This window comes from Cyphellophora europaea (genome assembly GCF_000365145.1).
Source record: "Cyphellophora europaea CBS 101466 unplaced genomic scaffold supercont1.1, whole genome shotgun sequence".
Taxonomy (NCBI): Eukaryota; Fungi; Ascomycota; class Eurotiomycetes; order Chaetothyriales; family Cyphellophoraceae; genus Cyphellophora; species Cyphellophora europaea.
In genome coordinates this window covers 283,778-307,697 of record NW_008481797.1, presented here as the reverse complement: position 1 = coordinate 307,697, position 23,920 = coordinate 283,778, and the positions used below count along the sequence as shown (strand labels likewise).

At 54.7% G+C, this 23,920-nt stretch overlaps 11 protein-coding genes across 11 annotated transcripts; 4 read left to right on the top strand and 7 right to left on the bottom strand.

Annotated features, from left to right (window-relative positions):
- Nucleotides 1-253: 253 nt before the first annotated feature.
- On the bottom strand, nt 254-2,758 carry HMPREF1541_00083 (uncharacterized protein; the record flags this gene model as incomplete). Its single annotated transcript, XM_008712392.1, has 1 exon — nt 254-2,758. The coding sequence occupies one exon, from the start codon at nt 2,756-2,758 to the stop codon at nt 254-256; it is 2,505 nt and encodes an 834-aa protein (XP_008710614.1).
- A 411-nt stretch (nt 2,759-3,169) lies between these two features.
- On the top strand, nt 3,170-3,469 carry HMPREF1541_00082 (uncharacterized protein; the record flags this gene model as incomplete). The annotated part of the gene is made up of 1 exon (XM_008712391.1): nt 3,170-3,469. The coding sequence occupies one exon, from the start codon at nt 3,170-3,172 to the stop codon at nt 3,467-3,469; it is 300 nt and encodes a 99-aa protein (XP_008710613.1).
- A 30-nt stretch (nt 3,470-3,499) lies between these two features.
- On the bottom strand, nt 3,500-6,472 carry HMPREF1541_00081 (uncharacterized protein; the record flags this gene model as incomplete). Its single annotated transcript, XM_008712390.1, has 1 exon — nt 3,500-6,472. One exon carries the CDS (start codon nt 6,470-6,472, stop codon nt 3,500-3,502), a length of 2,973 nt encoding a protein of 990 aa, XP_008710612.1.
- Nucleotides 6,473-6,975: 503 nt separating this feature from the next.
- Nucleotides 6,976-7,488, top strand: HMPREF1541_00080 (uncharacterized protein; the record flags this gene model as incomplete). Its single annotated transcript, XM_008712389.1, has 1 exon — nt 6,976-7,488. One exon carries the CDS (start codon nt 6,976-6,978, stop codon nt 7,486-7,488), a length of 513 nt encoding a protein of 170 aa, XP_008710611.1.
- Nucleotides 7,489-7,697: 209 nt separating this feature from the next.
- On the bottom strand, nt 7,698-9,376 carry HMPREF1541_00079 (uncharacterized protein; the record flags this gene model as incomplete). Its single annotated transcript, XM_008712388.1, has 3 exons — nt 7,698-8,497; nt 8,549-9,194; nt 9,251-9,376. 3 exons carry the CDS (start codon nt 9,374-9,376, stop codon nt 7,698-7,700), a joined length of 1,572 nt encoding a protein of 523 aa, XP_008710610.1.
- Nucleotides 9,377-12,422: 3,046 nt separating this feature from the next.
- Nucleotides 12,423-13,956, top strand: HMPREF1541_00078 (uncharacterized protein; the record flags this gene model as incomplete). The annotated part of the gene is made up of 4 exons (XM_008712387.1): nt 12,423-12,647; nt 12,696-12,800; nt 12,850-13,223; nt 13,341-13,956. 4 exons carry the CDS (start codon nt 12,423-12,425, stop codon nt 13,954-13,956), a joined length of 1,320 nt encoding a protein of 439 aa, XP_008710609.1.
- Nucleotides 13,957-14,254: 298 nt separating this feature from the next.
- HMPREF1541_00077 (methylthioribulose-1-phosphate dehydratase) lies at nt 14,255-15,077 on the bottom strand (the record flags this gene model as incomplete). The annotated part of the gene is made up of 3 exons (XM_008712386.1): nt 14,255-14,366; nt 14,415-14,916; nt 14,969-15,077. The coding sequence occupies 3 exons, from the start codon at nt 15,075-15,077 to the stop codon at nt 14,255-14,257; spliced, it is 723 nt and encodes a 240-aa protein (XP_008710608.1).
- A 301-nt stretch (nt 15,078-15,378) lies between these two features.
- On the top strand, nt 15,379-17,186 carry HMPREF1541_00076 (uncharacterized protein; the record flags this gene model as incomplete). The annotated part of the gene is made up of 3 exons (XM_008712385.1): nt 15,379-15,507; nt 15,552-15,965; nt 16,014-17,186. The coding sequence occupies 3 exons, from the start codon at nt 15,379-15,381 to the stop codon at nt 17,184-17,186; spliced, it is 1,716 nt and encodes a 571-aa protein (XP_008710607.1).
- A 559-nt stretch (nt 17,187-17,745) lies between these two features.
- HMPREF1541_00075 (methylmalonate-semialdehyde dehydrogenase (acylating)) lies at nt 17,746-19,573 on the bottom strand (the record flags this gene model as incomplete). Its single annotated transcript, XM_008712384.1, has 2 exons — nt 17,746-18,012; nt 18,125-19,573. The coding sequence occupies 2 exons, from the start codon at nt 19,571-19,573 to the stop codon at nt 17,746-17,748; spliced, it is 1,716 nt and encodes a 571-aa protein (XP_008710606.1).
- Nucleotides 19,574-20,212: 639 nt separating this feature from the next.
- On the bottom strand, nt 20,213-20,910 carry HMPREF1541_00074 (uncharacterized protein; the record flags this gene model as incomplete). Its single annotated transcript, XM_008712383.1, has 2 exons — nt 20,213-20,716; nt 20,764-20,910. 2 exons carry the CDS (start codon nt 20,908-20,910, stop codon nt 20,213-20,215), a joined length of 651 nt encoding a protein of 216 aa, XP_008710605.1.
- Nucleotides 20,911-22,162: 1,252 nt separating this feature from the next.
- HMPREF1541_00073 (uncharacterized protein) lies at nt 22,163-23,737 on the bottom strand (the record flags this gene model as incomplete). Its single annotated transcript, XM_008712382.1, has 3 exons — nt 22,163-22,484; nt 22,554-23,503; nt 23,552-23,737. The coding sequence occupies 3 exons, from the start codon at nt 23,735-23,737 to the stop codon at nt 22,163-22,165; spliced, it is 1,458 nt and encodes a 485-aa protein (XP_008710604.1).
- Between the last annotated feature and the right edge of the window lie 183 nt (nt 23,738-23,920).

Below are 23,920 nucleotides of genomic sequence, written 5' to 3'. Positions count from 1 at the left end.
AACGATATGTGCCTTTGCCAAGCACCCTAACCATCAGCCGAACAGAAGCGCGTTACGCCGAGAGGGTTCACGTGAGGGTCTGCATAGAAGAACAATGTTGTTACATTGGGTATCAAGTTCTAGCACAAGAGTCTTTGCCATGCGCCCAGCTCGCATACCATCGTTACGCATGTTTCGTTATCCTGTGCTCAACCAATCAGCAGCATCTTTGAGCCGACTCGATGCTTGACCTGACTGCAGCCTGACATCCATCTTAACGCTCATCGCTCTGTCGGCTCACGGTCCCCTGTCTGGTCGGTGTCGGCGTTGGACTACCCTCTCTCTCGCCGATGACCGCCCTGATCGTGCCCCTCCCGTCGAGAGTGCTTGCTCCAGCACTCCTCACAGTCCTCATGCGTGTGCCAACAAAGCCCTTCCGATTTCTGCCCGTTCGCCCTCTGCCCAACCAGTTGAGTTTCAACTGCTTATTCAGCTCTTCCATCTTGGTCTGCGCGTCGTCGCCCGTTTGAACAGAGCAGAGCACACTGAGACACTGCAGCATGCGACCTACAGTTTCCGTGACCTGGCTAGGCGTGTTATCCGTGGCGCGCGCAGCCTGTGGGGACGAGAAGGACTGAAATGCGACGTCTTGCGCGGGATTGCTGCCGTTGGATAGGTTCGAGGTTGCGCGAGAGCGACCGCCAGAAGACGTCATAGCTCCACTGAGTAGGGTGCTAGCTTGAGAGTTGTAGCTGGCATAGGTAGGATCAAGACTCTGCGCAGTGCCTGGGCGGTCGCTTAGATCACTGTTGCCTCGCGTGCGTCCCTCGCTCTCCAGGTGAGCGAGCGTGGCATGGATACTGTCGAGACTGAGGCGCGAGAATGTCGCTTTCAGAACATCAAAGCGAGGGAGAATCACAATGTCGCGGTAAGCTATGAGAAGTATCCGACGGACTTCGAGCTCGTCCCCGGCGGCGACCATCTCATGAGACGTCTCCCAGATTGGTGGCGATGACGATAGAGCGCTGTTGGCCGAATTTGGTATCATGCCCCAGAATTCGGCTGCTTTGGCTGGGGTTGTGAGTATTGCACCACGGCCCTTGAATTCTTGATCAAGAGGCAAAAACACGGCCTGCATATAAGGCAACACCTCGGTGAAGACGGTAATCCACATACTGACGAGATGTGGTACAAGCTGATCGTCGCGCACTGAGCGCAGGGTGTGATTCAAACTGAGGAAGCCCGTTCGTAGTAAGTCCTCAAAATCCCCCACAATGATGCTGGGGTCCACCTTCTGCACACATCGTTGGATGTAAATCGACACCAACTTATTCAAGTCTTCAACGGTAATTCGCACATGTTCGCCCTCAAAGACGCTCAAGAGCTTGGCCTTGAGAAAGTCCCAGGCGTCGTCGGGCGTCATGTTGTTCAATCCGAAACCTGCCAAGGTCTGACTGAGATCCTGTGCGTAAGGCGTCCACGTGCCAGCCGATAGATTTGTCGTACTTGTACCTAACGCAGGCCATTCCGAAGTGTCACTTTCTCTCGATTGAACAGGTTGCAAAGCCGCTGCGGCTTGTTGAGCTTTCTCTTCTTTCTTCTTCTCCCTGAGCGCGCGGCCACCATGTCTCAGATCCAGACCTGAAACAGACTTGGAAAAGCCAGAGCTTAGTCCTGGCGACGATGGCGTAAAATTGTAAAGTGATTGTGGATTATCGAGGTCCGCTGGTTTGGAATTGGAGTGCGCCGATGAGAGAGGCAAAGTGTGGTCGTCCTTGTCTTTCAACTTCAGCTTCTGTCGCAATCCATGGTGTTTATGCTTGTCCTTTTCTGGAGGTATAGGGATGATTGTCGCCTGTGAAGGGTTGGCATTGAGTTGATATAACGACGAATTATTCGATGATAACGAGTCCGCCAGACTTGCTGTCGACGCGTTCATGACTCTCGACAAGCCACTTGGGGCAAGTTTGTTTGGTGACGGCAGCGGCTTCTCCTTCGGCTCCCTGTCCTTGTCCCTAGATAACGTGATGTTCTTGGGCTTGAACTTCTTGAACCTGCTCTTTGATTCCTTCTCTTCGCCGAGCGAGACTTGACTGGCTGAGGTCAGCCTTGGGAAGGCTGCACTGGCAGCTGTAGTCGCCGCATTATTTCCCACCAAGCCATTCTTGTATTGCGGTTTCTCTGGAGGTGTGGTCTCGTCTTGCGAAGATGTGGCAGACCCTTTACTATTTCGTCTTCCATCTGTCTGCTGCCAGTCGGGCACGGGCACGGTCTGCGACCTCCTTCTAGAATGGTTCGTTCCCGGTACCGCGAGATTCATATGCGAGAACGCCGCTTGTGCGGCAATCTGCGAAGGCGTGAGATGAGGCATGTTTGCGTCGGCTATCGCAGACTGGCTGGCCAGAGAGGCGGACGGCAAAGACGGCTCAAAATAGCCCTGCGAGTGCTGCCGTGGTCGATGCCGTTGCAGTTCTGGCGGTGGCCCTAGATTCTTCCTTGTCCCATCTTGTGGCATATATTGCGCAGATGGGCGAGTGTAGCCTGGGTTGGGACTTGTGGGGTTTGCGTGCGAGGCAAAGGTTGGGAACTGCGCTGAGTAGGGTGAGCGTTTTACGACAGACAGGTTGGAGGACGACGAAGCATCACTGTCGCTTGAGTCAGGGCGAGCACTGTTATTCGACACAGCGCGGGGTGGTTGCTGGACAGGAGGTGAGGTCGGCGGAGGAGGAGCGGGAGACCGTGGCGCATTGCGGCGGTTTGCAGAGGGAGGAGCTTCCATAGTGCTACTTCACTGCAGGCGCAGGGAGTAGCAATGCGCTCCGCGGCGTTGTCGCGACGCCCAGTATATCACAATGGTCTTTGTTGGCTCGTGCGGCCGGCGCAGTACTTTGGAACAGGCATCAATGCAGGCGGGGGCTCGCACGAGGTATCTGGAGCGTATCTAGAGCTCCTGATGGGCCTTCTCTATCTCCGCAACCGAGTTCCAAAAGCGACCATAGCAGCTGTTAATACACGGAGAATATATGAGGAAGTAAGGGTATACGTGAAGGGTAATCAATTGCACACGTCAACTTGCAAGCCCGTTGCATCTGCGCCAATCGGGTGGGGCTAAAACAGGACATCCTTGTCCCTCGATCTTCATCCGCAACAATCTGAGACCATCATTACAGTTCTCGCGCCCATCTCGGACATGGCCTCGCAAGGACAGCGGAGTGTCAAGGCGCACTACTCGTCGCCAGACGGGACTCACGAGTTCACCATTCCGATCAATGCTGCTTGCGCCGATAACCCCGCCACAGCCGAGCGCACCAAGTACCTCTCTGAACTTCGCGCCAATACCAAGACGCTGCAAGCCGACGTCAACAAGTTCCTCACCGAGAAAATGGCAGAAGACAAAGCTCGCGATGTCAAATCCTCAAGCAAAGACAAGCCGCAAGACGAGCTTGAAGAGGAGACTTATGGTGAAGAACAAGCTCAAGAGGACGACTGAAAATGTCATATTGGTATACACAGAGTCTCATTAAGCGGACACGACCACACTCTGCTTGCGGTTGGCGCAACCCAGATGCACCACCGAGTTGTCTGGGAAGACGCTGATGACGCTGCCACCTAGGCGTTTGTGGCAGACGCCGCACACACGATCTTCGTCAATCCGCACCTTACGCGAACGACCGCCCGATTTAGTGCCCTCGCCCAGCTGCAATGCTGCTTGCACGCGGACGGCGTCCACCTTGCGAAGTCCTGCTACGATCATCGACTCATTCATAATGGTGTTGGCGTTGCGCATCCGACCGCGGAAGTAAAACTCGAGCTCGCGGACGAGTAGTTCGGACGGTATCAGGTCGAGTGTTGAGCTGGCGGGCAGTCGAGCTCCGTGCTTGGCCATTAGCTCGATAGCTGGACCGTATTGAGCCTTCTCGCCTTTCGGGGGGTTCAGATAGAGATTCAAGAGGACGTGGTATATCGATGGATCCTCGTCGGTAGGATCGGTTGTAGAGCCTCGCCTCGTGGAGGGCTTACCAATTTCGTTGACCATCTCGAGGTGAACTTGATTGCAATACTCTTCTGCCTTTGCAGAATCGTCCAACCTGAAGACATAAATCTCCAAGGCCTGCTTATGGTTGCCCATCTTGCTGAAGAGCACCGCCCTTGCTTCGTAGAATGTAGGGTCATCCTTGGGTAGCGCGTTCAATACCTTTGCTGGCGAGTACTGAGCGGATGTTTTGAGCAATGTCAGGAACCTGTCCAGTAGCTCTTCGTCTTTTGGGTTTTCTTTTAACCGTGAGAGGTACAAATTGAGCAGTTCCTGGTGCAGACTCGGCGTGAGATCGTTCCACTCGTCAATGACATGTTCGAGATACCGACGAGCAAGAGCTTCGTCAATAGACTTCAGAAATGCAAGCACTTTGGCCCTGTCTAGCATCTCGGCGTTCTCAGTGTCGGCTAAAAATACCTGCATGCCCATATTCGGGTCGACTTGCATTGGCCATTTCGAGAAGTCGAGGATCAGATCGAGCATCTCGGGTGGGAGTGCTTGCAGGTATGACACAGTCCGACCCGGGCCCTGCAACTGCGTGTCCATATCCTCAGTGTCTTTTGCCTGGCCAAACTTCTGCAGCCTTTCGAGCGCCTGTCGGTGCAACTTCTTGCCAAAGAGAAAGTCAATCACGTCGTTGTACCGCTCTGTCTCTTCAAGTCTGGCCATGACCACTTCTGGATCGCAGAAATTCGCGATGCGGAACAGAGGGCCTGCAAGCGACGGTGTTGCAAACATATGTGCTCTGAATAACGTTGTGTCAACTTGTCGGGCCAGGGCTGGTAGCTGTTCTTCCAGGCTGACGGTATCGAGTTCAGAAACTCCCAAAAGATGCTCGACCATTCGTCGTACATCTTCGGACTGGAACAGCTCTTGGACCTCGTCGAGGTTCTTGACAGTCTGATCAGGATCAAAGAATCGCTGTAAACGACGACGCACATCGGCCAGAAATGCTTGGAGTTCTCGAACAGCCATCTTCAATTCCTTCTCGTTCCAACCACTCTCCTCTGCAGTTTTCGTGCTTCGAATACTTGCCTTATCCGTCTTGTCATCCTTCGACTGTGAGCTCAAGACCGAGGCAGTCTTCCTGTGGCCTTTCTTTGGGCTACTTGGTGTTGATGAGGCTTCAAGGTCCGGTTTGGGCGCCAGGTCACCAGCGATGAGCTCAGGATATAGCTTGATGACGCGCTCCGGCGGCGCGGAGACCTCACTAAACAAGTCGAGAGATTCGCGGAACTTCTTTTCGTCGAAGAACCTTTGCGCCTTCTGCATCTTGATTTCCCGCATCCGGCCTGCTTTGTCCTCAATCAGGGTTTCTTCAATCATGCCAAGCAGACTGATGGCTTCATCCAAGGTACCACTCTTCACCAGCGCATCGATCTGAGCGTCGTACCCTAACCCCTGCATTCTCCAAATAGCACGCTCGCTGGCCACAAGAAAGCCTTTGCCTTGGTGTGCCAGGCTGATGTTGGGATTCGGTACCTGAAGGCGAATGGCACCTAGCAGCTCGATGGATTGCAGTAGCGTTAATGTTTCCGGGTTTCTGACTTCAAGCACTCCCTTGGTACCATCTTGCAGCGCGAGTAGATAAGGATACGAGTAGCCAATAGCTTGAGGTGCGGATTTCCATGTAATCTGCCGTCGCCCAAGCGGCTCGCCGTCTCGATCAACAAAGTGGGTGTTTATGTCCTTCGCGAGCAGCATCTCTTTCTCCCCCAGGCCAGTGGCAAGCGGGTCAGGCACCATCGACCCCATACCAATGTAGCTCATGGTACCCCCGAGCCGCGAGGTATCCTGACCTGGCGTGCCTCCGATGCTCCCTGGTCCGATAATGGTCTTGCTCTCCTGTGTTTCAACGTCAACCAATTCGTAATGCGTGCTGAGGCCAGCAATGACCTTGGTGCCCGTTGCCCACGTTAGGGACTTGACGGTACTCGGCAAAGCAATCTCGGCGGCATCGCCAGTCAACTCTCCTTCGTGCCATTCCCATAACAGGATCCGCCTCTTCACGGCCACGGCGAGTCTGCTGACCAGGGTCGGTACGCTGGTCTGAGGATCCTTGACAATGTTGCTCGTAACCGCAAACGTGGTCGCACCTTTGGTCCGTATCAATTGCTCCTGCAGCTCATAGCTTCCCAGTTCATGCAGAGATACCAGGCCATTGCTCAGCGAGATGAGGACGTTGGCTTCACGAAAGATGGCCAGTTGCTCAATCTTGTATTTAGCAAACTTCTCATATTCCCTCAGCAACTCGGAGGGTACACGCTGTGAGTCGCCATCGTCGGATTGTGTCTCGCCTTCGATGGGGGTGGGCGACGCGTTGACACGGTAGATGCGGAGGGAACCAGTATTGAGACCGACCAGGAGCTGGTCGCTGTGAGCTAGGATGGATTCGATTTTCGACTTGTCGCGTTGCTTGAGCTCAACGATCGGCTGAGCCTTGAACGCGGACAGCATTAGGGCATTGAAGGCACTTGCGACGGGATAGCAGCGAGCTATGGTCGCCGCTTGCTTGTCGTCAGTCCACGGCGTGGTGGGGTTCTTTGCGGCCAAATATCGGCTCCGATTGGTGGGCAACGGAAGGCATCCTCTCCTCACCCCCTCAGCCTGGCAACGGTTACCAAAGTCATCTTTCGTACACCTCAGCCATACTGGATATAGGTTACAGTATCCCGACCTGGACTACTTGTTCCCAGAGTGAAGGCATTCTTGACATCTGAGAAAATTGAGTGCAATCCACCCAAGATTGACCGGCCTCTCAGCCTAGATTTATATTCATTCGCCCGTGACCAGATTTCGGCCACAACGCAAACCGTTGGGGCCAGACCTCAGGCCCCTTAGAAAGCCATTAGCTCAATCGATTGATACCATATCTTTCCAGTCGACCACATTCTTTCATTACCAGATCCTATAGTTCACACCACTCTTCCTTAACCACGCCCCCCCACAACTCGAACAACATGTCCTCCCTCTTCTCCGTCTTCACCACATCCTCCACACCCGCCAACAACACCGCCCAAACCTCCCATTCTCAAGCCAGCCGCTCGCCACCGACCCCGAGCCAACGCACTGCCGAAGCCCGTGCCGCCTTCGACGCCTCACTTGCCTCCACAGGCGCGGCGGCGCTCGACAACGAGCTGCACTCACGCGCCAAGAACATCCACGACAACGCCGCCCATCTGGACGAGCAGGACCGGCGCGTGCAGAAGGAGACCAAGACGTTGCATGGCGAGGGCGACGCCCTGGAGAAGGCGCTGGGAAAGGCCGAGAGGGCGCTTGGCGGCGAGAGCGCCGATGGGTTTGAAGATGAGATCAGGAGGATTGAGGCCGAGTTGGATTTGCTGGACGATGTGTTGGATGAGGTTGAGGGGAAGCGAGTAGATACGGACGCAGGTGAGCTGCACGAGGGAGGTGGTAAGAAGGCAGATCGAAGTGAAGACTCAAAGGATGGTGGCAAAGTTGTCGTAACGTGAGCACTCTCTACCATTGAATCTAGCTTGATTTCATTGATGAAGTTATGCAAAGCGTTTTAGTTATATGGCAGCCGCGAACACTAGACGTGCGAACTCAGAAAGTTATCTCTGCCCACAGATTTTTATTCACCATCGCAACCGGTCGTTTTGGTCTATCCTTGAAATCACTAAAGAGAAGCAGGCCTTTCATGCCGTACGCAGTCGTTGCTTTAGTCCTTGGTGTTGCGTTCCGAGTCTGCCACCACAGCATCCACAACCTCCTTGTTCAAGCCTTTCCAGTTCTTCTTGCCCCAGACGAAGTAGCTGATAATGGCAAAGATGACGACAGCCGCGTTGATGGGTAAGGCGTAGTTCATTGTCGAGGAGTCGACGGGCAGGTAGCTAGGGAAGAGCAGGAAGATGCCGATGTAAGCCGAATAGATCAGGGCAAAGATGTTGATCGGCGTGCCCCACCAGCCGAGCGACCAGCCACCATCCTCAAGCCGGCCGGTCAAGCGTGCGTACAGCATGCAGGAGATGGCGATGAAGTATGACTGGTACAGGCCGAAGGTGGAGAGAGAGATGATGACGCTGAAGGCTGTATAGGAAGCAAGGTTGAGAAGCGACAGGAGCATGACGAGGAAGATTGGCAGCCATACAGAGCGGACAGGGACGCGGTGTCTGGGGTCGATGTACGCAAAGTACGCTGGCAGGGCACCGTCGCGAGACCACGCCCAAGTCAGGCGTGAGGCTGAGGCGACAGAGCCTAGAGACACAGCAACGACTGTGATCAAAATGCCTCCCACCATAGCAGAGCCCCCAACAAGGGAACCAGTCGCGTTCAGGCAGATGGCGAGGAGCGGGTAGCTGGAGGCCATCACGTCTTCGACTGGACCCATACAGAAGAGGAAGACGAGTGTCATGGCGAAGGCCAGGACACTGTTCATCAAGATACTCCAGAACATGGCGCGAGGTACAGCGTGGCGAGCTTTGCGGACTTCTTCAGACATGTGAACTGCGCCATCAAAGCCTGGTACAAATTAGCAAGGGCGTTCCAAGTGAATGCTTTTAAGCGTCTTACCAACGAATCCCCACGTTACGAGGATGATACCCAGGTTGAACGAGACATAGTCGCTGTTCCAACCGGATAAGTTGGACTTCTCTGTGAAGACCCACTCGGCTGAGTGCCGGGGAGCAAGAGTGACCAAGACAGAAACAAAGACGATCCAAAGGATGATATGCAGAAGACCTGCGACCAGCTCGACCCACGGGATGATCCAGAACATAAACATGTTGAGCAGACCCTGCACGATGAGGAGGGCGTACATGATCAGGACGGTGTGCCAGCCCTGGTAGACATAGTCCAGATATCGAGCGCCCACTAGAGTGGTGATAATGTTGGCAGCAATGTTAACCACACCTGCCAAAAGCGAGATCCAGGAGAACCATGTGATCCAGCCTTGCACCCATGTGATGAATTTGCGTGACGACGCCGGCGCGAGATAGTGTGTCCAGTGGTATTGGGCGCCAGCGATGGGCTGCACAGAGGCCATTTCTGCCATTGAGGCTACCTGGCAAAGCACACCGGGGACGACGATGAAAAAGCCCCAGACAAGCGATCGCGGACCGCCATTGTAGAAGATAAGACCGACGTTGGTTGCGATGGCTTCCCAGGAGGACATGTAACTCAGGGCGAAAAAGAAGATCTGGGCAAAGGAAAACAGTCTCTGTTCGGAGGGTCAGCGATATTGAGAGGGTTCGAGAGCCTGGGGTAGGTACATACTCGCACTCTGGTCGACGTATTTCTCGTGCCATCCGTTCGGCCACCCGCATAGGTGTCAACGTAGCCCCTCTTTTCAGTCATTGATACCTGCGCCGTCTTGACGGGGAGCATTTCGTGAACCTCCATGTTGGGCAAGAATCAGAAGAACGAGTGATAATACAAGAAAGGACAGAATGTAGCTTTGTAGAAGTACCTGAGGACGCAGGTCTGGGAAAAAAAATGACAGGAGTCGAAGATCACAAGAAGCTCTCGACAGGAATGGGTACAAAAGCCTCCTGCATAAAACGTGGCAACAGATCTTCTAGGCCATGCCCTTCTGCAATGCGTGAAGCGAGGTAACAATCTATACTCCGTACTCCATAGTTGATGGAGGACCCTTCTAACCGTAAGCTGGGCACAAGCCGGCATGGTCTGGTTCTGAGACGGGTCCACCCATGGCCGCAGGCTGGGGCAAGCCACCCTGCAGGGATGAACATTTTTGGCGGGATGTTCTGACTTAAACAAGATCGGCCGAGGTCTCTAGCGTTGGTGGAACTATTCCAAAAGCTTCGAGACTAAAGTGACACCAAGGATGAAACCATCCAAGCGCCGCGCTTGTTATGACCCGATGTCCAAGACAACAGCTTGCCGCATCCGGTCGCGGCAGTACTCCGTATTCAAGTTATTCCAGTCTGGCTATGGAGTTCGGAGATATCGGGAATGGACAGCTAGAGTTGTCTTCTAGGTGTAGATCGTTTCGTAAAGCAGTAATTGCAAGAGAAGTGGCACCTTACTCTCGGCTGTTGAGACGAGCTCGTGGGTAAAGCTACGGCAGAACGTGGATCGGCAGAGTTCAGACTGCGGTACGGAGTACATGGAACATCTAATTGCACTTCGAGTCGTATGATGTACGGAGCATGAGGGATAAACTGGTGGGTCTATAGTAGTATTGCTGTATAGCTTTTACTGGCCGTTCTCTTTTATCGAAGGCAACTCGGAAGGCTACGCTTCTAGACTCCCAGGGCTGTACTCTGCGGAAGAATTTATGTCTCTTGTGGTTGAGCTGGGAGGAATTACGGTCCGTACATAGAGGTAGTCGCTGGCTAAGACGGCAAAACCTAGCGGGCAAGAACTCTTTTCGCCGCTATTCTTCGAACACAGGTAGCATGTACATATTTACCGCAGAACAAGCTGCACGAGCGATGTCCCGGGTGCAGGGCGCTAAGTGCCTGCTGCAGCCTGCAACCTGCACCTGCAAGGTTGGCTTGTCCCTTTCGCAGGATCTGGTAGGCATGAACCCGTGCCACGCTAAGGTACTTTTGTCAAGGGGCGGGCCGCTAGCAAATGGCACGGAAGATCCCGTTGGAGAGGAAGCCCAGGGGAAGGCATCCCCGGCGCCGATCCCAGCTTTAGCGTCAAACCAATGCCTTGGCAGTGAAAGTATGAAGAGACAACGGATGGTGGGCGGCTTGTGGGGGCCAGAATCGGCTTCCTGACTCAATTCCTGCCGCTGTCAGATACTCTCAGGCTTGCTGTGTGAGAGCCAAATTGAGAGCACAGTGTCAACCACCAAGGACAAGATGGAGGCTTATCTGATCAGCCTTGGCCGCCAGCACAGAACTACTATCGTCGAACAGCGACTGGACGATGTCTCAGCAGTAGTTTCTGATTGGCAACCGAACCCTCGACAGGATCGCCTGCGCCAAGCCGAGAGGCTGTAACCTTGATAGCGACTGACAGGTTGCACAAGAACTGTCATCTTGCCCACCTACCAATCAATTGTTCCGTGTCCGAACAGAAGGGTAGCTGAAATTTGAACCCTGACGGTCGAGTTAGCCTCCGCGCCGCATACTCTTCGTTGAACGGATTCAGACAATGTGGCTCATCGTTTGCCGGGGCGTGTACTTGCGTGGCCCCCGGATCGGTGGTACCACCTGTATGCTGCCTAGGATACAACTTGTCCTTCAATTGCAACAGAAGGGCTCATATATCGAAGCGATGCTCGCTCCGATGAAGCCGCAACTCGTACGCTAGAACCGTCTCGGTATAAGACTTCCCCAGTGAGTCGAAATAACTCGCTTGGCCATTGCTTTCCCCCATGCGTGATCTCGCTACCTTAGCTCAAACCTTTTGGGAACAAGACCCCTACCTAACTTCCGCTCCATCGTTCCGTCTTCCGAGCTACTGCGGCCTTGGACTGTGAGGCGCTGACAAGCAACATCTCTTGTGCTGCTGGCGCGAGTCTAGCCAAGTGCCGACTGACACCCTTGAGGGCACAATCTGCAGTGTTCGATCTTCTCTGTCGCTCGATCACCAGGTGTTCCAGGTGGTGGTGAATGCATATGTCTTGAAGGCTACCTCGAGCAGAGGACAATAGACAATGGACAATCGTGAAGGGCGTGTCTTGGGCTAGGCTTCTCGTTGGTCTATAGCCAGTATCGACAAATTTGATCACGCTACCCCCTGCCAGTATATTGGGCTGATCCGGGTCGTTCTTGGCTCATCTTTTCAGGTCCATTGTGCGCCACAGCATGAACCTGGATCTGCAGAGCCCCGTCCCGTGCTAATCTTTAGCGTTACAACGGCAGATACATCCCCTACGGTTCCTGCGTCGCTTTTTTTGCGCAAGGGTCTTTCGCGGCGGGCAGCAGACTTAGCAGCACCCATCAAACGTCTGAGATCTGGTTGCGCGAAACAAATTGCGTCCCTTCATTGACTGGTGACCGGAGAGATCGTCGGGGCCAGTCTGTGGCAATTGATCGAGCTCAGCCGGTGACAGTGTCAATCACATTCACCAAAGAAGCCGTGGCCAGTACACATAAACCTCCTGTGCCGGAAACTTAATCCAGGACAGAGTCTTGATGTCCATGCTGCATAATCAAGCGGAATCCACAAGTACTGCTCCAGGTGGCTGAATTTGGCTGCATTAGACCCTCGTGCTCCCAGGGTACCGGCTAAGCGCACGTCTTGTCCGGCTGGCAGAGATCGCTTTGCATGGGATCCTGTCTCGGACCTCATCAACATAGGGTGACAGCGCTCTGTTCCTGAGACTCGTCGCGAGGGCGTCCTTAGCTGCGACGAGCGAGCTTAAGTGACCGCTGGGCCCACAGACCTCATTCTCCATCCACCTTTCGTATAGACAGCATATAGTTACTGCTCGATAGATCTCTTCATCCGACAGAGGATCGACGACATGTCTGAAGAAGCAATAGCCAGTGGCGATGAGCCCAAGGGCATCTACGAGCCACTGCAGGATCCCTTCCAGCAGCTTACTGCCACCAACCGCGGGCCGATTGCTTTGGTCACTGCAACAACGTTGATCATCATCACATCATTGACTGTATCTGTCAAGGTGTATACCATGTACGCTACGACCAGAAAGCTGGCTTGGAACGACATATCGATGTTGGCTTCAATTGTGAGTTTCTCGCCACCCCGTACTCCCTCTGATGCTGACCAGTAATAGATTTTTGGTATTGCGTATACCATCTGTGTGTGTCAAGCCGTGCAGCATGGACTGGGTCGTGTTTCAGACCAACTCGATGATTCGGGGCTGGACGCGTTGAGCAAGGTAGTGCCACTATCGATCACCAAAGATGGATACTCACATCTCTCTCCAGGACTATTATGCCGCCAACATTCTTCTCGTCTTGTCGCTAGCGTCCGCCAAAACGGCCGTCACACTCCTGGTCATCGCCATTAAACCCCTGAGATTCTTGATGAGGGCTTGCTACTGTGTAGTTGCCCTGTCTGTGCTTTGGGGTGTTGCCAGCGCGATAACGCTCGGTCTGCAGTGCAGTCCGACTCGATGGGCTCTTGGTCCAAGCGACAACGACACCTGCATAGATCAGTACGCAATGCAGATCGGAATTCGCGTCTGCGACATCGCTACCGACATCGCCATCATCGTGCTGCCCATTGTTATGATGCAGTCAGTCCAAACGACCCCTGGAAAGAGATGGATGGTTATGATGCTCTTCAGCCTGCGGATTGTGTAAGTCCGGCCCTATAGCCCAAACCACCCTCCCATGCAGATCCCTTCCTTCGACCCACATCATCGAGAACAACCACATTCGACTCCAACAGACTCCGCTAATGTCTCCCAAAATAGTACACCGATCATCACCCTCATCTCCATCCTCTCCCTCTCCGATTACTACAACGCCCCCCTCCGCGACCGGCCATTCGCAGCCGTGACCCCCTCAATCTGGACGACCGTAGCCCTCAACCTCAGCATCATCACCGCGTGCATCCCGTCCATCAAGCGTTTCCTGGCCGACTGGGCCGCAGGGCTCTCCAAGGCCGAGATCAACGACGCCTTCGAGCTCGAGCACTCTGCCGGCAAGTCCCACTCAGGCAACAATACCTATGCGGCCGGCAGCGGCTTGGGTAGCAAGCTTGCCTCGCGGCTGGGATTGAGCACGAACTCGAGGGTGGAGATTTCGAGTGCGGGGAGGAGTCGAGATCGGGAGAGGGATGACAGACACCATCATGGTGGTGGGAGCAAGAGCAGGCTTGACACACGGGTCAGTGGGAGGCGAGGCCAACAGAGTCCGAGCGGGGATACAAGTGATAGCGTGAAGGGCCTGACGGACGGGGTAATCATGCATACGATTGATTATAAGGTTGAGTATGAGGATCAGGGTCCCCTAACGGGCGAGGATAGGGATGGAAGTACGAGTAGCAGGGCTGAAGGGGGGGCGTATGAGATCGGTCGGAGTTATTGATGGAGGGTGTTGGACAAAAGGCCGGTGTGTGACGATGGGAACGACCGAATATACATAAAAGCGCGGTAGAAGGTTCTGTACAAAAGTCATGACCAGTCATTGGGTATCTGGGAACTCTTTGGGAGTGGACATTGGCTATTTTGTGCGCTTCCAACTGGCACTCTCTAGAATGGACTACGGACCGCCAGGAACTGTACCTTATGCATTATTACTGGGGCAGACTGTCCCTGTTGAAGTGTCAGAAAGCCTTAGGGTATGCGAAGCCGGTTGCCAGAAGGATCAGGACTAAGCACATCGCTCATGGCAGCCAAGGCAGCCCTAGCTTGTGCATCTCCACTGCGAGTTGGAAGATATAGTCCAGACTCTCGCACTGTGTCTTCGCCTTGACCCAATTGTCGCCCCAAGCGTAGCTGTCTCTGTCAATCATACAAGTTTGGACTCGGGTGATTTTGACTTACATGCCATGCCTCCTCACAAGGACGGCGTACGTGTCCGGATGCTGCTGCATCGCCCTCTCGAGGCTACCCGTCAGGTCTTCCTCAAAGGGAGTGTTTTCGATGATTGGTATCCGTAGAGTGTCATGATATCCTAGCATACCCTTTCCCTTTCCAGCTGGGATGCCCTTGATCTGTTCGATTGTGCTAATCTCGAAGCAAGCGTTCTGGCCAAACTTCTGTTCCACCAACAGAGTTACCAGTACCGCCCACTGCGAATGCGTGTGTATGCAGCAGCCGGCTCCTTGCTCGAAGGCCGACAAGAACAGAGGAGTGCACGCCGAAGGCTTCAACTCCAAAGGTTTGCGAATATAAGTGCGCGCCTCAGGAGGGTACTTCGGCGTCGGCCAAGACAGCACGAAGATATTTTCGGGCTCCATTAGCTCCTTCTGTACACCTGACGGGGCGATGAAAACATGTTCACCCTGCTTGATGCTGGTACCTCCGCCAGTCCCCGTCACCCACCCTGCGCTTCTGAGCAATAGCTCATCGGAGGTGGGGGTTTTGAGGGGATTTACCTAGTGTGTAGAACTGCTTGCATAACCGAGGGATGAGGTTTGCCGGATGATTTGGGTCAGCTGAGATGACCAGTTCGTCACCTGGCCGCACCTCCTCAGTGAGACCCATGTTGAATGCTTGTTACAGCTGTTTCACACGAATCAACAACTTTTCGGCATTCACTCAGAGATGGCGTCAATCGCGTTTTAAGTCCGGCAATGACCTAGCGTGCCAAGAAGAAACTGGCAGGTGCAGCAGGTGTGGCAGTCGCTACTCCACTGCTGGGGAACACGATTGAAGAGGACACCTTTCTTCGACCTTCGGCCGTGGTCTGGAAATAAATCCCCCACAACCGTCCTTTGTCCTTCGATCTCTCCCATCGACACACTTCCTCTCCTTTCACCCATCCTTGCGTTGTCGACCACTCGCAATGCGGTTCTCCACAGCTGCGCTCTGCGCGACTGCGCTCCTTGCTGGTAATGTTCTAGCCGAAGATGCTCAAGAGCCTGTCGAGGTCCCCGAAGCCTCATCCAGTGCTGTCGAGAAGCCCCTCTTCACTGTACGTCTACCTGACATTTATCTGACATCTGCTGACATCGGTAGCCTACCTCCCTGAAGGCTCCCTTCCTAGAACAGTTCACCGATGACTGGGACACGAGGTGGAAAGTTTCCCATGCTAAGAAGGAGGACTCGAAGAGCGATGAGGACTGGGCCTATGTCGGCGAGTGGTCAGTCGAGGAGCCTACTGTGTTTCCCGGCATCGTTGGCGATAAGGGTCTAGTGCTGAAGAACCCCGCCGCCCACCATGCCATCTCGGCCAAGTTCCCATCGAAGATCGACAACAAGGGCAAGACTCTCGTTGTCCAATACGAGGTCAAGCTTCAGAAAGGCCTTGAGTGCGGCGGTGCTTATATGAAGCTGCTCCGTGACAACAAGAAACTTCACCAGGAGGAGTTCGCCAACACCTCTCCCTATGTGATCATGTTTGGTCCCGACAAGTGCGGAGCCACCAACAAGGTAAGCCAAATACATAAGCATACACGGACCATTTACTGAGTATTCTAGGTTCACTTTATTCTGAACCACAAGAACCCCAAGACCGGTGAATACGAGGAGAAGCACTTCAAGAGTGCGCCTTCGGCCAAGATCTCCAAGCTGTCTACTCTCTACACTCTCATCGTTCGCCCGGATAACACCTTTGAGATGCTCATTGATGATAAGTCGTCCAAGAACGGCTCGCTCCTCGAAGACTTCACCCCCGCCATCAACCCTCCCGCCGAGATCAGCGATCCGAAGGATACCAAGCCTGAGGATTGGGTTGATGAGGCTCGTATCCCTGACCCCGAAGCCACCAAGCCCGAGGACTGGGATGAGGATGCTCCTTTTGAGATCGTTGATGAGGAGGCCGAGAAGCCTGCCGACTGGCTGGATGACGAGCCAAACACTATTCCTGACCCTGAAGCCGAGAAGCCTGAGGACTGGGATGATGAGGAAGATGGCGACTGGATTCCTCCTCAGGTCCAAAACCCCAAGTGCGAAGAAGCTTCTGGTTGTGGTCCTTGGGAACCCCCCATGAAGAAGAACCCTGCCTACAAGGGCAAGTGGACCGCGCCGTACATCGACAACCCAGCCTATACCGGTCCGTGGTCTGCGCGTATGATTCCCAACCCCGATTTCTTCGAGGACAATACTCCTGCGAACCTCGAACCCATGGGAGCTATCGGTTTCGAGATCTGGACCATGCAGTCGGACATTCTTTTCGACAACATCTACATTGGCCACTCTGAGGAGGATGCCAAGGCCCTCCGCGAGCAGACTTGGGCCATCAAGCGCCCGATTGAGGAAGAGGAGGAGTCGAAGACCAAGCCTAAGCCCTCAGACATTCCCAAGACTCCCAGTGGTCTGACCTTCCAGGAGGACCCTGTCACTTATGTCAAGGAGAAGTTTGATCTCTTCGTCACGCTCGCCCAGAAAGATCCTATTGAGGCTGTCAAGCTCATGCCCGAAGTCGCCGGCGTTCTTGGTGGTGCTGTTGTTCTCGTCATTGCCTCTCTCGCTGCACTTGTTGGTCTCGGTGGCTCGGCCGCCCCGTCCAAGGAGGACATCAAGCGAACTGCCCAAAAGGCCAAGGAGGGTGCCGTTGACGCCAAGGACAAGGCGGCCGAGGCCGTCGCCACTGGTGCTGACAAGGCTAAGGACGAGGTCCAGAAGCGGACCACACGCAGTAGCAAGGAGTAGTGGTCTTTTGCTTCGCATTGCGTTCAGCAGCCTGACGGCAAATGGGTCGGCAGTGACTACCTCACGAAGATGATGGAGAATCGTAAGGTGTGCACGGAGATGGAGATGTGAGAACGCCAAGGGCAGTGAGTCAATAAAAGCACTTAGGTGAAAGGGTGACGCGAGAAACATGGCGACGCTGGAGTTGCGTTGCCGACCTTTTTGAAAGTTGATTGATTTACAAAGGCAGCATAACGCATGGCGTCCGGCAGTCATCTCGAGAGCCGCGAAGCCTAGCCATTTCCCTGTACACCATTATGGGCGGGGTCCTTCTTAGTATAGGAAGGTGCTCTGCAACGAGAGACGTATTTCAGATTCGAAGAAAAGACTTTGAAATCAATATCACACCATGCTTATCATGCCTGGATACTCCGCCCTTCTTACATGGCTACCAGGGTTGGTACCTACCCGTTGCTTTTTTTCCCTCTGGCATGTACAATTTCGTTCTGTCTGTCGCTGAAACAAATTCCCCCACATGTTCACCACACATGCTTACTTTGTCGTACTACCGTCCGTTGTTTTACGACTGCGTAGGCATGCTCGTCTCCTTCTGCGTCGCGAGCGCGTCCTCGGCGCGCCACAGGCTGGTCACGGTCTTCCACTGGGTGTAGAAGCGGATGCCGTCCTTGCCGTAGAAGTTGGCCATGCCGGTGCCGGCGACGGATTTCTTGTTGCCCGTGAAACTGAACATGGGGAGGGGCACGGGGATGGGTGCGTTGATGCCGATTTGGCCGGCTTCGAGGGTGTGTTGGAAGAGGGAAGCGGTGGGGCCGGAGCGCGTGAAGACCTAAAGAGAGGGGGTGGTGTTAGTTACCGGGATGGCTGTTAGGGGGGAAAACCGGGGGGGGATTTGTTGGCTAAGGGCCGGAATAGGGGAAAGAATGTAGGAGTGAACTTACTGAGGCACCGTTGCCGTACTCGTTGGCGTTAATGAGCTCAATGGCCTCCTCTGTTGTCTCAACGTTCAGGCACACAAGCACAGGACCGAAGATTTCCTCGGTGTAGCACTTCATGTGCGGCTTGACGTTCGTGATGATGGTGGGGCCGACCCAGTTGCCCTCGCTGTACTTAGGGTCGCTGGGCTTCTGACCTCTGCCGTCTAGTAAGATTGTGGCGCCTTCCTGCTCCGCGCTCGCGATCAGATCCTCGACACGCTTCTTCGATTGTGGCGAGATCAGCGGGCCCAAGTCAGCATCGGCTTCGAAGCCGCCGTTGATGGTAAGGTTTTTGGCGCGCTCTGCCAGCTCGGGCATCCACTGCTGAGTCTCCTTGCCCACCAGCACGAGCGTGGATAGCGCCATGCAGCGCTGGCCGGCCGCGCCAAAGGCGGCGCCCGCAATGGCGTTCAGAGCGTGATTCTTGTTGCAGTCCGGCAGCACGGCGGCATGGTTCTTGGCGCCCAAGTTGGCCTGTACGCGCTTGCCATTGGCGCTGCCACGCGTATAGATGTACTCGCCGGCCTTGTTGGAGCCGACAAAGGAGATGGCCTTGATGGCGGGCTCGTCAAGGATGAAATCGACCGTCTTGGCACTGCCGTGCACAATGTTGACTACTCCAGGAGGGATGCCAGCCTTGACGCAGAGCTCGGCGAGGATCATGGCGGCGCCGGGATCGCGCTCTGACGGCTTAAGGATCAGGGTATTGCCTGTCACGGTGGCGAGGGGGATGGACCATAGCGGGATCATGGCAGGGAAGTTGAAAGGGCAGATAGCGGCAGTGACACCGAGAGGCTCGCGGTAGCTGCGTGTCTCCATATCTTTGGCCACCTCGATGACCTCGCCGGTGAATTGGGTTGTGATCCCGCAGGCGGTCTCGCAGACCTGCAGGCCACGCAGGACGTCGCCTTTGGCGTCTGCAAAAGTCTTGCCTTGTTCGATTGTGATGGAGTTGGCGAGGCGGTCCATGTTCTCGCGGATGAGGGCTGTAAGCTTGAACATGACCTGCTGACGGTGCATAATGCTAGTAGCTTTCCAGGCGGGGAACGCCTTCTGCGCAGACTCGACGGCGGCGCGGAGCTCGGCATCGGTGGACTGTGGTACGCGGGTGACCAGGTTGTTGGTGGCTGGATCGTGGAGATCGATCCATTGCGAGGTTTGTGAGGCCTCAAACTGGTTGTCAATGAAGTTGGTGGTGTCGGCCGGGGAAGCGATTTTCTCGTGGGAAGCTTGCGTGGTCGTGGGCGCGACGGCTGTAGCGGCCTGGAACTGCTGGATGGTAGCGTGTAGCCGCCTCTTTGCTATGTTTTGTGTGGGCGACATTCTGAGGGAAGAGGCGAGGACGCGGGTGGTGAGTGTGCGACGAGCTGTCAGTGCGGGGATGCTGCGAAGGGCGTTTCGGGGGAGGGACATGGTGGCCGTGGACAGGAATGTAAAGGAAAAGAGAGGAGAATCAGAAGATGGCAGCGAGACCGCAGTGATTATAGAAGACGCTGTCGGAAGCTGCGCAGCTCAATAAATTGGGAAAAGCGAGCACCTCGGGCTTGTAGTAATGCTGCCATGATGCTCCCTGCGTAAACGGCGTAAAGGTGCGGAGACCAATCGCCCGGCTACCTTCGGTCCCGGTGGAGTTGAAGCTCAAGTCCGAGGTAAGGATCGATTTCCCATTGGCCGGGGTTCTACTAGCTGCTCCGAGCGGGGAGAAGAGCGGAATCTTTCGGGCGGGAGTAGACCTGCAAGGCACACCCTCTCGGCAGATAAGAGGTGTATATGTATATGACGCACCGTATCAAAGTTATGACTGCTCAAAGCGAGTAGAGCTTTGGCTCTGTAGATTGTTCGTGAAATATCGTAGCGGATCATAGTCGGAGTTCCGGCTGCAACAAGTCGTGGCTTACTCTGGGCGCTCAGAGAAGCCCTCGCCGGCAACAGTGAGTGACGACGTGGTTGTCAGAACCTGCGAGCCTGCAAAGAAGTCCACCTTGGCCATTGATCTTCTCTCTCTCCCTGATCACGAGTTTGTACCATACGCATCAGCGAAATGTTCATCCCTCATGACTCGCCGTAAGCCAGGCCATCGTCCTCGTCCGCATCTGCTTCCGCCTTCCCATCAACCGGTCCGGTGTAGTTGTATACCAACCGCAGACGCTCCACCTTGTCATCCTTTCTCGCCACAACACGACGTGTATGATAGCGCTTGCCATCTATTTCTTCGAAGCCCCAGACCTGCTCTGCTGTCCAACCATAGCCAGCATCTTGGTTGACCACCCAACTCTGCACGTGCTCATCGTCAACGAACTTGGAGGGCGAGCCGTCCTTGAGTCTCTCTGCACGCAGAAAGGCAGCATCGTCCTCGCCACCGGGTCCTTCCATCTGAAAGTCACCCGTCTTGAACATTCGCGACTTGCCCCGCATGTTGCCGAAGATGCGGTCTTTGTGGTCGCGCTCTGTCCAGTCCAGAGTGCGATTCTCTTGCTGAGACGACAAACCTGATGCAACTGATAAAATGTCAATATGCCATTTGCCTTGGTCGTCCTTGTACTCCTTGACTGTGATCTACGGGCTATCAGCGAGGGTCACAGCGTGAGGTGCAGATATCAGACCGCAGGAGTCGTAGCACCGATGATTTTGCGTAGAAACCAGCTAATACCTTGCAATGCAAGCATGGCGTCAAGGTCGTCGCCTAACGACTTGTTCATGCTGAACTTGCCTGTCAGATTCGTGCACGAGATCTCGCGTGGTGAAGCCATGGTGGGAAACAGCCGCAAGGTCGTCTCAGTACTAGCCTGGCGGGTTCTTAATGAGATATACCAACTCAACGAATTGCATGAATTGATATAAATGAGATCGAGCCAGTCATGGATCTTTGAGTGTTGAAGAAGCCGCGGTTGCTGATCTGACCATTCGAGTATTGTGATTACGTCATGCCATATATGTTCTCGTGTAATACCACGTCCATCTCGCTTACACCCCTCTGAACCTCGAACCGCGGTCGATCTCGATCAAGAGCACATGTCTAGTGATCCAGCAACGTTCGCCGTCACTCCTTGACCACTCCCTCAATCAAGCTTTCGTTGCCCGGCACTGTATGCAACTCCACGATCCTTTATACCTCGGACTCAAGGAGCTCCCGGAACTGAACCATTGTCCTTTCAGTACTACTAAAGAGCGCCAGCATGTTGATATACAGTAAGCAAGGGTACAACGGCGCTCCTTCTGCCAACAGCTTGGAATATTCTGATAGCATAGCCGGTTTGAGATTTCGCAGAATTCTACGACACTTCCCATCCGGGCAGGGCAGGGCAGGACAGGGCGGGGCAGCTTGTCAGCTACATTGGCAGCCATATCGCAACGCAATTGAGTTTCAATCTGGCAAGTAAGTACATTGAACTTTGAGGTGCATAGTCGTTAAATGTAAGCAAGGCAGATAGGTTAGGTAAAGTAGGTCTGAGTACTTTCTAGGCCTCAAGGCACACCACGCCACGCCCCGGCCAATCGCCTCAACGCTGTCGACCTCATTCCTCGAAGTTCAGCTACCCAGATGCGCTGTGCCACCGCCGTCATCGTCGTCGCGCCGTCCCTGGTGTGCTGAGGTTCCTCCCGTAAAGCGTGAGATGCAATGCAATGCAGTGCGGTGCAACATGACTCGGCGCCCCAAAATACATGTCCATATCTCACTCTCCCTGGCGGACAGGCACCAACCGATCTGCTGCGCGTTGCTCATTGCCGTCTTTCTGAACATGAATCCGCGAGCTGGTGAAATGCCATTCGGCCCTCTTAAATCATTCCAGATCCACCAGTCGCAATGACGAACAGCGACCCGCCGAGCCTCACTATCATCGGTCCCTCGTCTACGCTCGCTTATCCCTTCTCCCGCCTATGCTTGCTTCTCCGAACTTTGGGCAAAGAGATTCGTAAAGTCGACCTGGCAGCAAGCAAATTTGGCTCTTTTTCTCCACTATCCCTCCCAGCCGCCAACATCCATCGCAGCATGAAATCGATCTACTTCCCACCCGTATTCTGCTTAATAAAGTTCATGATTCCGCCTGCGGGCTGGGCGCCGCCGCTTTGCTGATTGCCGTGCAACGTCGGTGTATCGCTGCCGTCAAGCTCACTGCCACCGCCGCCGCGTGGGCTGGGCTGTAGCTGTGACTGGTACTGCGCGTCCGAGACAGGGGCGGCTGGCATCTCGTGGTAGTTGTTGCCGCCGTAGTGGCCTAGCTGCTGTGGCGGTGGTGAGGTGGAGGGATGTGGTGGCATGGGCGCTCCATAGGCATTTCCGGGGATGGGGGAGGAGGAAAAGGGTGATGGTTGCTGCTGTTGCCTGTAGTGAAGCGTGTATGTCAGTCTGCAGCTCTTGGGGGAAACCGGGTTATAAAGGGCGATGACTTACATGGCGTTCTGGTACGCCGCGTTGGGGGCCATACCCGCCGCGATGGGCATCATCTGCGGTTGCATGTGGGGGCTGTGCTGCGGGCTGCCGCCATAGGGGCCCTGCTGCTCACCACCAGGGTTCAGCGCGTCGCTCGGACCATACAGTGGCGAGGCAACACCTGGTTGCTGCTGTGCAGGGACATAGCCTGGCAGGGCTGGACTGTGCATGCTCATACTCTGCACGCTCATGTGCTTGTTCATGTCTGGGTAGGGCTGGACATAGCTCATGTGGGCATTGTGGTTTGGCCCGGGGTTAAAAGGCTGCGGTCCCGTGCCTTGCTGCATCAGCGGCTGCTGCTGGTTGGCATTTTGTGCGTTCCGTCGACGCGAGGCGCGCCCGCAGAAGAAGAGGAGTGCGGCCGCGCCAATGACGAGGATGGTACCGCCAACGGCGATGCCGGCAATGGCACCGGTCGAAAGAGAGGATCCACCACTGCTGCTTGATTCAGGGGACGAGGTGGATTCCGCGGAACCCGAGGTGGAAGTGGCAGAGGAGGCGCTGTCTGAGGCCATGGGGTCTGTAGACTCATCGGGCCACTTTTCGCCTGGCAGTAGCATGAAGGAGCTGTCCTTGGCCGCATCCTTGTGCTTCTGCAGACTGGTGCTTGCATTGGGATTGATAACGCCAACCATCTGCCAATTGATACACGAGCCTTCGGCGCCACAATAGTAGAAAATAGGGTTTGTGTCATTGACACGGATTCTATAGGTAGGAGGTTCTTCAAGGACAGCGTCCACGGGGAAGAAGTCAGAGTTGAAGCCGACCTTGCCCCGTCCGGTCATTTCGTAGGGTACACATGGTATGAGATACTCGGCGCGGATGACACTGTGGTTGGTGGGGAAGAATGCGAACTCGATAGTGTCGCCGACATGGGCGAGAACGACATCGGGCTGGAAGGTGTGACCCGCCTGATTCAGTTAGCACGCAGCGCTTCGAAGGTTGCTTGTAGGGCGTACCTGGCCGACATCGACTGTGTGAGTTATTGGGGCTTCTGTGGTTGATGATGACTCGGTCGTCGAAGAGGAACCAGCTTCGCCTGTCGCGGTCACACTGGAGAAGGTGGCTGATGAGGTTGTTATGATGTCCTGTGCATAGGCGAACCAGGTCGCCCTGAGGAGCAGTAATGCTAATATTTCCTTCATTGTGGTCGCGGTGTGCTTAGCTTGCAGGCTCAACTTCGAAAAACGACGGAGTTTGGAACAAGGCTAGATGGATCGCGGTGGGTAGGACAGACAGACTATTGAAGAATTCGAAAAGTTGTCGATTGCAAACGAACCAGTGGTCGAACACGGGGAGGGCTGAGTGCTGCAAGCAAAAGATTGTGG